At 41.4% G+C, this 12298-nt stretch overlaps 1 protein-coding gene across 1 annotated transcript in view; it reads left to right on the top strand.

The window, feature by feature from the left end:
- Window positions 1-12298, top strand: part of tfa (transferrin-a) — a 46732-nt gene that overhangs the window by 19020 nt on the left and 15414 nt on the right. The window contains exons 8-12 of the mRNA XM_080186349.1: window positions 3918-4095; window positions 7432-7562; window positions 10032-10128; window positions 10912-10956; window positions 11160-11324. Coding sequence (XP_080042475.1) covers window positions 3918-4095; window positions 7432-7562; window positions 10032-10128; window positions 10912-10956; window positions 11160-11324 — 616 coding nt within the window. The remainder of the gene's footprint in view (window positions 1-3917; window positions 4096-7431; window positions 7563-10031; window positions 10129-10911; window positions 10957-11159; window positions 11325-12298) is intronic.

Here is a 12298-nt window from a genome sequence, read left to right as displayed (position 1 = left end):
TTTTGTAGATATTGGTTTTCTCCCCCTGAATTTCCCATTTACAATCTCGGGTTCGTTCTCTGATTATTTTTCATCACTCCTGGACGATGTGGCAGACAGTGCAAGCCATGATGCTCCACTGCACCTTGTCAATACGGAGCAGCCTTAATGGACCAACTCACATTTACTTAACTTTTACTTTATCATGTATACATGTTCTGGTCAAACATAATCCAAATGTACAAATCAGGTATGATTCATAATCTATTGAGAGGATGTATTCAATTCTTGTCCATCAAATTATCTTTGTCTCCTATGGTTGCTTCTGTGAATTTCTTTTTAAGTAGAGTAAGAAGTCTCACAACACCAGGTTAAAGTCCAACAGGTTTATTTGGTAGCAAAATTCACTAACTTTCAGAGCGCTGCTCCTTCGTCAGGTAAAGGGAGTTCTATTCACAAACAGGGCACATAATGACATAAACTCAATTTACAAAATAATGGTTGGAATGCAAGTCTTTACAGATAATCAAGTCTTAAAAGTGCAGAAAATATGAGTGGAGAGAGCATTAAGCATAGATTAAAGAGATGTGTATTGTCTCCAGACTGGACAGTTAGTGAGATTTTGCAATCCCATGCAAGTCGTGGGGAATACAGGTAGTGTGACATGAACCCAAGATCCCAGTTGAGGCCATCTTCACGTGTGCAGAACTTGGCTATCAGTCTCTGCTCAGCGACTCTGCGTTGTCATGTGTCATGAAGGCTGCCTTGGAGAACGCTTACCTGAAGATCAGAGGCCGAATGCCCGTGACCGCTGAAGTGTTTCCCAACAGGAAGAGAACACTCTTGCCTGTTGATTGTCGAGCAGTGTTCACTCATCGTTGTCGTAGCGTCTGCATGGTCTCCCCAGTGTACCATCGGGACATCCTTTCCTGCAGCGTATCAGGTAGACAACATTGGTCGAGTTGCAAGCGTCTGTAATGTGCACCAGGTGGATGGTGTTCTCATGTGAGATGATGGCATCTGTGTCCTTGATCCGGCATGTCTTGCAGAGGTTGCTGTGGCAGGGTTGGGTGGTGTTGTGGTTACTGTTCTCCTGAAGGCTGGGTAGTTTGCTGCGAGCAATGGTCTGTTTGAGGTTGTGTGGTTGTTTGAAGGCAAGAAGTGGGGGTGTGGGGATGGCCTTGGCGAGATGTTCGTCTTCATCAATGGCATGTTGAAGACTCTAGAGAAGATATCGTAGCTTCTCCGCTCCAGGGAAGTACTGGACGATGAAGGGTACTCTGTCCACTGTGACCTGCGTTTGTCTTCTGAGGAGGTCGGTGCGGTTTTTCGCTGTGATGCGTCGGAACTGTCAATCGATGAGCCGAGCACCATATCCTGTTCTTGTGAGGGCATCTTTCAGCGTCTGGAGGTGTCTGTTGCGATCTTCCTCATCTGAGCAGATCCTGTGTATACAGGAAGGCTTGTCCATAGGAGATGGCTTCTTTAACGTGTTTAGGTTGGAAGCTGGAGAAGTGGAGCATCGTGAGGTTATCCGTGGGCTTGCGGTACAGTGAAGTGCTGAGGTGACCATCCTTGATGGAGATGTGTGTATCCAAGAATGCAACCGATTCCGCAGAGTAGTCCATGGTGAGTCTGATGGTGGGATGGATCTTGTTGATCTCATCATATAGTTGTTTCAGTGATTGTTCACCATGAGTCCAAAGGAAGAAAATGTCATCGGTGTCTCTCGTGTATAGCATCGGTTGAAAGTCCTGTGTGGTGAAGAAGTCTTGTTCAAACTATTTAATTTTAAGCACAGAAGAAAAGAATACATCTTGCCAATTGTAACTTGTTGACATTGTTTTTTGTAACTTACAGGCAATTTAGAGGACTAGATTGAAAACGCCCATGTTAAAATTTGCTAATTAAGCAAAGATGGGTACAAAAGTAAGTTGTGAAGAGTAAAAAAAGAGGCTACAAAGGGATATGGATGGGTTAGGTGAGTGAGCAAAGATCTGGCAAATGGAGTGTAAAGTGAGAAAATGCTAACTGGTCCATTTTGGCAGGAAAGATATTAAAGAAGCATAATATCTAAATGGTGAGAGATTTAGAGTGTTCTGGGTGTCCGAGTGCATGAATCACAAAAGGTTAGTATGCAGGTACAGCAATTAATTAGAAAAGCCAAGAGAATGTAATGTTTATTACGAGGTGAATTGAATACAAAAGTAGGGAAGTTATGCTTCAATAATACAGGGAATTGGTGAGACCGCATCTGGAGTATTGTGTATATTATTGGTCTTCTTATTTAAGGAAGGATGTAAATATGGTAGAAGCAGTTCAGAGAAAGTTTACTAGACTAAGACTTGGAGTTGGTTGGTTGTCCTATGAGGAAAGGTTAGATAGCCTAATCTTTAAGAGGCAACTTAATTGAAATGTGTATAATATCCTGAGGGATCTTGACAGGGTGTGTGGGAGAGGATATTTCCTCTCGTGGGAGAATATAGAACCTAAGGGTCACTGTTTAAAAATAAGAAATCATCATTTAAGACAGAGATTAGGAGAAATCTTTTCTCTTAGAGGATTGTGTGTCTTTGGAACATTTACCTTCAAAAGGCAGTGGAAGCAGAATCTTTGAATATTTTTAAGGCAGAGGTAGATAGATTCTTCATTAGGAAGGGGATGAAAGGTTATTGGGTAGGCGGGAATTTGGGGTTAAGACAATAATTAGATCAGCCATGATTTTATTGAGTGGTGGAGCAGGCTCAAGAAACCAAAAAGCCAACCCCTGTTCCTAATTTGTACGTTTGTATATTCATGTTCAAGTTATATAGCCCCAACTTGGATTTCAGAGAGAGAGGAGATTTTCATCTCCTTTGTGTGAACTGGATCAGAACCTAGGGTAAAAAAGATAAGGCCATCTCTCTCTATGCATCCAAATGCTCCCTAAACAAGTAATTCCACTCAACTGAAATTGTAACAAAAAACACTGGCATGATCCTGCGGCGTTAAGACTTTTGAAAGCTGTTTGTTAACATGATTAGAAATAACAATGTAATAGAACTATTCCATAGTGAACTTGTGTTATTAGGCCCAGCTCAGTTGACCTCTTTTTTTTGACTTCAAACAGTTTCTGAAAATCTGTTAAAAGTTATTGTGGCAATAAGTTTTGGCTTCTGAAAATGTTGTCCACAGCAAACATGAGACAGGGTTATGTACTTTGGTGGGGGAATGTTGCAATTCAGGTTTGTGGCATAATCTTAATAGAGATCAAACACAGCACCATGAAGTGCTTGTATCAAATGATAAGATTGAAAATGTGGCAGGGAAGTATTCCTGCTGTTTGTTGATGGCTGAGATTGTGTTCAGACGTTCCAGGTAATTTATTGATTCGGATGATAATTGGTAGTCTTTCATTTGAAAATGATTAGTTTAATGAATGTTGTCTTGCCTGGAGCTTTTCAGTGATGGAGAGAGGGCTGGATAAGCTGCTTGGTTGTTTTCCTTGGAGCAAAGAAGGCTGAAAGGGGTACTCATCAATGTGTGCAGAATTATGAGGGATGTAGATAGAGAGATTGGAAGCAATTTTTCCCCTTGATAGAAGGGTCAATAATAAGGGGGCATAGATTTAAGGTAAGGAGCAGGAGATTTAGAGGATATTTGAGGCAAACCTTGTCATCCAGTGGGTGGTGGGAATCTGGAAGTCCCTGCCTGAAGGGGTGGTAGAGGCAGGAACTGTCAGAATATTTAAAAGAATGCTTGAAATGCAACACAAGGCTACACACCAAATGCAAGAAAATGGGATTAGAATAGATTGGTGTTTGATGACAGGCACAGACATGATGGGCTGAAGGACCTCTTTCTGTACTGTAAAACTCTATGACTCTATGATTGTAATACTTGAGATTAACAAGGATTTGTGTAAACACTGTTTGGTCTCCTAATATCATTTTTTCCAGAAAAGATTTGGACCACAGAGTCAGGGACAATTTAAACTCTTCGGTTCAGAAGGTTTTCAGCGGAAAGATTTGATGTTTAAAGACTCAACAGAAGAGCTGATTCACCTTCCCAAAGGAACTGATTACCTTCTGTATCTTGGCACTAACTACGCAAATGCTCTCAAATTCATTCGCAAAGGTAGGAGTATGTTGTGGTTAGGACTGAAAGTAACTGATGCCTTGTTTGCACTTGAAATCACCCTCGTTCCTCTTGGTTCCATCCCATACCTGGATTTATTGTGTGATATTTGCAAGCTTTTCAGTTGGGCAGCTCTCTAACTCAAGTAGAGGACCGCTGGCTGCCTATTCAGAGAGCCTGAGATCAAATTTCAGCCTCAAGTGGCCTCTGACTCACAATCAATTAATGGGGAAGATTTTCCATCAATTCATCAGTCACAATAAAGATTGGTTCCAGCCTAAAACAGAAGGGTGGAATCCAAGATCCAAAGTATAATGGCTACTTCTCTATTACCTAACACCAATCAAAAGTGGATTGGACTCAAGACATGATCCTGTGCCATATTGGCTGATGAGGCTATGTGGATGTCTGGGGTGTTAACTTTGAGTTGAATTAATGGGATCTAGATTTAAAACTGTTGGTTTCAGGATGAAAGGGGAGTGGAGGAGAAATGTTTCCATCCAGAGATTGGTTGGGTTCTGGAGCTCACTGTCTAAAAAGGTGGTAAAGGCTGAATTCCTCAAAGTATTTAAAAGGAAACTATTTGGATATGCACAGCAGGTGTTGTAACCTACAGTTGGGCTGTGAGGCAAGAGCTGGAACTGGGATAGCTCTTTTTAAGCTAGAGCTCTCATCATGGTCTCTTTCCGTGCTGTAGATTTTCTGTGTTTCTGTAAAAAAGCACAGAAAAATAATCTGCACTTGAATTTGACTTCAGAACACAAATAGCAATGTGATAATTATGGAAGAATTGTGCAAGCCATTCAGTACATATATTTCACTGGAAATTTAAAGGAGCAGCTAAAATTGTCAGAAACACATGTTGCAAGATGCTGCCAGACCTGCTGAGGTTTTCCAGCATTTCCTGTTTTTATTTCTGAACTTTTCATTGTTTATTTCCCCCAAAAATTGGGATTTGGTGACCAAGGAGCACCTCATCCATGATGTCAATGACATCAAAGCTCACTCAGCATAAATCTTTGGTAAGGAAGGAATATTCAGTTGGGATTTTTTAAAGAAACTCCATAGGGACAGTATTCTTTATAATGCAAAAAGCTGTTAAATAAGTAGCAAGGGCATCCAACTACTGACACAATGACCAGACAAGAGTATCACAAATACAGAAGTCACTATTCACACAGCAAACTGCTCACCTTAGAATAATCTCCAACAATTCTTAAAAATTCATTTATGAGTGTTGGCATTAATAATTAACAACTATTATTCCTCTATTTTGGTGACAGGTAAGTGGCATGGCCAAGATGATAAACGTTGGCCGAAACTCTCCCGCCTTGCCCGCTGTGGGAATTGTAGTGGGCGCAACAGAAAATTTGGTGGACCATTTAAAGGTCCGTCGAGCTTGTGCAGGAATTTCCAGTCTTGGGGCACGCATGGCTGGAGAATCCCATCCATTGTTTTTGTTTTCAACTTTGCTTCTCATTTTTTTAAAACTCAGCAAGGGGTTAGTTGGATGTCTGGTTATGCGGTTCACAAAGGTACTTTCTAGGAATTGTTAAAATAATTGTTCGTTGCCATTAAGCACAATTTTTTAGTCTCTTGCTCGCTTCTGAGTTTCAGTGATTTTCCAATTTTTTGCTTTTATTTATTTTTTTGAAATTTACACGCTTTGTTTTCCCTACCCCTGAGTGACTTTTCCACCCATTCCCTCATACTGAAACAAAAGTTTGAAATGGAGAAAAAAATGAATTTTTCGAACAGTCTTTAATTATCCTTATGTATACTTACAGAAGTCTGCCCTCAGTTTATATTCAGAGTCTTTACACTATTTGTGCTCTTCAAATCATGCCCTCTTCCTTTCAGTGAGATGGCAGGGAGAATGCCATTTTTTCAGTCACATGCTAATCTCAAACAGCACCAAACCAAGGAGCTAAAAACAATTCATGGCAATATCCTGTCTGACTATGAGGGTGAGGATAACATAACAGAACAAAAATTGAAGATGTCTTATGCTTTCTGAAATAAATTGCACTTGTAACCCACTCTAGTTACTATCCTGCCTCTAACATGACCTTGCCTATTCTCTTTCCTATAAACAAACGCCCATTTATGTATTAGTTCACAAATATTGCATACAGGTTTTTGTGACATTCTGCATATGTTTTTTAAAAATTAATTTTGCTGATGTGGGCATCGCTGGCTAGGCCAGTATTTATTGCCCATCCATAGTTGCCCTTTAGAAGGTGGTGGTGGAATTCTTCTTGAACTGCTGCAGTCTTCAAGAATTCTTCTTGAACCTTCTTGAACTACTGCAGTCCCTGCTATAAACTACAACACACAATGGATTGTATGTAATGCCATTGTAACATGGTTAAACTATGACCCAATGTACTATTAGTTTATTGTGCGCAAAGTACATGGCAATCCCTTGAGATTAGGGTTCTGATTTTCATCCTGAAGGCAGGAATCACAAGCAGGATGATTTCTTGACTTCTGAAAGGCAGTTCATTCATACAGAATTTTCATCTTTCAGGATTGAGATGGAGCTGAAGTCATGGCAGCCACTTCCTGAGGGAGGCCTGAGGTGGCAACTAAGGCAGAAGCTGAGATGGGCAGGGTAGAAGGCCATCTTCTGATTGCTGGGGTATTGGCCTACTTTCCCAAATGGCTGTTTGGCCTCTTCATTACACTCAACTCCCATAACCATATAAAAATCCTCAAAACTCAGCTTATATCCTCCATGCCCTGTTCATCCTCTAAGTCCATTCACCCAGTAGTCACATATATACAGAACCTATGAGCCATATAATAATATTGGGAAGCACGTGAAATGCTCTTCATGGAATTCCATTGCACAACTAAATAAACAAACCCTACACAGCCCAATACAATAGCACCTTTAAAGTTGTCTGATGAGGTGTCCAGCTATCTGCTCCTTTTTTTAATAAAGCTCATCAGATGAAATTTCAAAGAAGTCGACATCAGTGCAATTTTGCCAGGACTTGTAATCAATGTAAAATTCAAAGCACAGTGTTTAGATAACCCATTTAAATCAGATTCTCAATACTGTTGAATACATATGGATATTATTCAGAACTTTAAGAAGGGCCATATTTGGCAAGCGCCATCAACCCCTTTTCTCCCTCCAATGATATTGAAACAGCAAGAGACAACAAAGGTTCCTATTCTTTCACTGTGAAGATGCTAGAGCTTTGAAGTATTGATTTGTGCAGTATTGTAAGACTATTTATATAGAGACTCGCACGTTGACTGGTTGCTTCAGTCTGCCAATTTTAGTTTATGAGAAGATACCAACCTTTCAAAATGCTTGTGTTGTAGAGAGTGGTACAACAAGTACTAAGGTACGCTGGTGTACCATTGGGGATCCTGAAAGGAGGAAGTGCGATACATGGACAACAGTAAATTGTGTTGAGGGCCTTGACGCTGAGGACTGCATCAAACAGATTGTGGTAAGTGACAGCAATGTTTTACAAAGCTATTTTTCATGTTCATCAGGTTAAGGTTAACAATGGAACAGTTTTCAATTTTCACTGCTTCCACCTCTCCTGTATCTAATATATAAATACATAAAACACAAACAATGACTAGAAAGGTGTCGGGAATGCTTGTGAATGAGCACTCTGTCTGTAAGCATCTTTTACTTGTTTCTGTGCCTACATAGGAAGTGCTCACCCTAGGGTTGCAACACAAGTAAGTGTACCTAAAGGAGAGTCCTGCAGAAACTGAATATATTTGGGATTGTCCTGATGCCCTGAGATTGTTCAGGTGGGTGTCTGCATTAACAATGCAGCAACAGACTGTGGGTGGGACTTTCTGGCTGATCTCGTCTCGAGGCTGGAAATTTCCATCTGAGGTCAATGCGTGGTCCACCTCGCCTGCTACAATTCCTGTGGTGGTGGGTCAGGGAAGTTCCATCCTGAGGACTATTCCAATGCAGAGGCAAACTCAACCTTCACTTCTGGGAGCGTGTCAGTGACTTTTCATCAATAGTGAAGCTATTCAGGTTATCTGGCAATTCATTGTTTTTCAATTCAACCTACCCATTTGTGCATTTCCTCTCTGTATGTTGATTATTAATATATTTAAAGAAAGTTTTTACATTGCTTTTATGCTTATTGCTGTCTTGACTTCACCAACTACATTTGCCTGTCCAACCAACTTTTTAAACAACTTTTGCCATCTTGTATTACTTGGGCATCCATCACTGAACTGGAAGATCTCGATTTGCAAAATGCTGTCCATATTTATTCAAGTATTATTTCCCATAAAGACTTCCTCTCATTCAGATTGTGTTTATTACCTGTTTCTGCAATACCCACATTGTGCATTTACTGTTCCGTTTCTCTCCAGCTTTGGTTTTCCAACAATCTATTCAAATCTGGTTCCTTTAACTGTTCCCTGACCACCTCAAAATTAAAAACCTTTATTGCGCTCCCTCATTCCCTGTACGTCTGACAGTAAGGGCGGAGTGAGCGGTTAAAGTCCCCCAGAAGCTGAGAAATCAGGATCAGTCCCAATTTCTCGGATTTCTGGTGAGGTTAGCCTCTCGCCGGAAAAGGGCAGGAGGCTGAATGAATTATATAAATTCATTCTAATCTTCATTTAAATGTCTTTAGCGAGCCCGGCACTCAATTGTCTGGGCTCACTTGCCATTATGGCCTTGCTGGGAGAGGTTCTCTCTGGCAAGAGAACAGTTGTGTTGGCCTCGCCGGTGGAAGAGAGGCCAATGAGGCTACCTGGGGAGGCTGATTGCAAGGGTGTGTCCCTTGGGCACTGACAGCCTGGCTCATGGGCAATGTCCACTGGGCACTTGGGCAATGCTCACTGGGCAGTGCCAGGAGGAAGGGCCTGAAGGGCGGGACCTGAAGAGCGTGCCCTATAGTGGAGGGGAGGGGGGCCTGCTGCCACTCTGCAATGGGATCAGATCAGGAAAGGGGGGGAAGCGGGGGTGGGGACTGCTATCGCTCTGCAACAAGGTTGTATGGGCGACGGGGGAGGGCAGTGCTATCTGTCTGGTGGCCGGCAAGGGTGGCATCTAGGGCGGTATGGGGCTCACAATTGGCTGTCGCCCCTGAAACTGTGGGGGGGTGTCAGGGCATGGGGGGGAATGGTTGGTTTAGGCTGGCTTCAGCAACAGGAGCCTGACAGCTCTCTCTCTGTCTGTCAGACCCCTTCTGCTGAAATTGCGCATGTGCAACCTCAGGAGTCTGTACATGCACAGTAGCTCCCTCTACAGGCTGGCTGGTGAATTAAATCCAGCCCACTGCCTGCAGCAGCTAGAAACAGTCTAGCCCACATTTTCAATGCTTAAGTGCATAAAATTGGGCATGAAAATGCTCCCAAAAAGATGGATCATGAATTCTCCCATTTTCACGCCAGCTGCACACTTAGGCCAGAATTTTACTGGCACACCTACTCCAATTCTGGGGGCGGGTGAGGCTCAGAGAACAGGATTCTCCAGTGGCCTCACACACAATCATATGAAACTCAAGCGGACGTGCCAGTAAAATTCCACCCTTCGAATCAATCTCATTAAATTTCGTCCTAAATTCAATGATACACATGCAGTTTCCAATATGGACTCTATTCTAAACTGATTCACACAGTTCACACACAAGCATCCTGTAGAAGTTAATGTACCCCTTAAAAACAGCTTCTGTGGATAGTTCTGAATCTTCTCAATGGCTGATAATAAAAAAAAGAAACCTCTTGGCGAATCTAAACAGGTCATGATCTTGGTTACATCTGGAGCATTAATTCAGGAGAGAAGGGGCTCTCAGAAATAAAACTCCTCTGACTGCCCTATACCCAGTGTTTGCTCCATGTATAAATATGAATGGAAATCTATGGGTTTATGCTATGGGAGGAAAGGAGACAAAGAGACTCACACACAGACTAAATAAATTATTTGCTTGCAGTCTGGTGTTGCTGATGCAGTAAGCCTGGATGGTGGGCAGGTCTATGTTGGAGGAAAATGTGGCCTTGTCCCAGTCATGGCAGAGTATTATAACAAAGGTAAGTGTTCTGCACAAATTTTAATTGTACAATTTATCCATTTCATGGATATTGGATTTAAATGACATACCTTGGTTTTTGTTGGGATAAGGACCTTGGTTTCATCTCATATTATCCCACGTAAATTTATTGCCTTCGGGATTGTGTTGCTTTTGAAAAGTAGGAACTTGCACCATAAGTGATCCTTGATTTAGAATGATAATCTGTGACAGCCTTTTCTGAAATCATCATACTGTGAACCAGAAATTAATCTTCAAAACCTCTGGTTGGATTTTCCTCATCCTAAACAATTTCTCTCTCATTGCATGGGGCCTTAATTTTTTTTTAAGTTCTTTTACAAAATTTATGGAACTCAGCAAAGTCAGTGAATCATAGAATTCTATAGCCCTTTTAGAGCATTTCTACAAAATAGCTCTTTAGAGCTTCAGGAATACTACATTAGAAGAAACTCTTTTCAAAACATAAAAACACAATTCATTGTATAGATCAAAGATTTTATCGAAAATATTGAGAGGGTGTTGAAATGTTGAGCTATTGGACAGGTTTGTCACAGTAAACTGTATGCCTTTGCTCCATTATTCATTCCATGTGTGTGGAGGTGAAGCTCTGTGATTTAATACTTGATTTAGTCTGTGGGTTGAGGGTGGGGCCTTCATTTATGTGTGCACAGTATGTGTAGAACTGGGGAGGATACATTTCAGACACACAAGCTTATATGTGTTGCAGGCTATTAGTTTGTGATCATCTTTGCTTTAAATTGTATTTTTTCCTTTCTCTTTGCAGCCGATCGTAGTGTATGCTCTCCCGGAATAAAAAGTAATGTAGTACGTAAGTGTTAAAGCATTTACTATATTGACAAGTCTCTCTGAATTTATGTAATCATTGGCAATGACCTCAACATACATTTCAGAAGAAACACTGTCACACCACGAATGAACTCCACACTTCCCACTGCCCGTAATCCTGTGCTGCTTCAAATATTTGTTACTTCTTTCACTGAAAATGTTATGTTATTTGTGTTCCTCTGGCAGCCTCTTACTATGCTGTGGCAGTTGTAAAGAATCCGCAAATGAACTGGGAAGCTCTGAGAGGGAAGAAATCCTGTCACACAGGTGTGGGGCGGACTGCTGGCTGGAATGTACCCATGGGAATGCTGATTAAAAGAAACAAAATCAGAGCTTGTGATATTTTTAATTGTAAGTATCATTCCACATTCCTCTCCCCTTGGAAAATATGCAATTGCTCAAGGGCAAAATGAAAAATAAATGTTCTTTCTCCATATGAGTGAGTGTCTCTTGCTCTCCTGTTCTCCAGCTTTTCCTGTTTCTTTACTCTGCTTTTCGATTTCTTATCCCTTATCCTTTTTGTGTGCTTCTCAGACACTTCCTTTCTTAGTATTTGCTGTATATTGTACATGATTCTTTTTCACGTGGAAATTTGCCTTTTTGTCGTCTTCTCTTCCCTGTCTCTTTCCTGCTATCTGGATTGAATTGCTATCTTCTACAATTCAAAAACCTTGGGTAAGGTGCAAGTCAAATGTACCTGGTCAGGGACAGGGACCTCTGGGCCAGGTAAGCCTGAGCTGGGTGAGGACAAAGCTATCCTGCAATGTTTACTCATGTGAGAAACTAAAGGCTGAGGGTATGGGCTGGGAAGAAGCAGTATATTTCTCATCTGGGAACTGTACCTTAGAGATAAACTGTCAGCTGGGACCTGGAGCTGAAATAACATGGAATCTGAGGATGGGACAACACACGAGTAGAGAAATATCCAAGGGCCAGATGTGTAAAGAAGGCAAAGCGTTGTTTGCTGTTGTTTCTCTTTCCATACCTAGTGATGCAGAAGGCAGATTTTCATCTGCTTCCATAGCTACTTTTATCCTGGAACAAGTCACTGGCCTGCTGCTAGGGGCTTATAGCTTGAGGGGTGATAGTCCACATCAAGCATGGCTAATCAGGCTTTTCTCCCGCTCTTACCGCCTGCCATTGGCATGTGTTGAAAGGATTTTCGATATTCAAACTCCCACTGAAAATGGCAAGCAAATAAGTCTGTCATCTGATGAACCAAATGATAATCTGTTCAACCTGCTTCAAAGATTTCAACTAGCTTTCAAAAATTTTTTGATACAGCTGTGGAATGGAGTTCCATTATGAATATTTGGTTGAGCTTC

Source organism: Carcharhinus amblyrhynchos, chromosome 3, assembly GCF_965287045.1.
Source record: "Carcharhinus amblyrhynchos chromosome 3, sCarAmb.v2.hapA, whole genome shotgun sequence".
Classification (NCBI taxonomy): Eukaryota; Metazoa; Chordata; class Chondrichthyes; order Carcharhiniformes; family Carcharhinidae; genus Carcharhinus; species Carcharhinus amblyrhynchos.
Note: the sequence above shows the minus strand (reverse complement) of the source record. Positions and strands in the feature narration are given on the sequence as shown.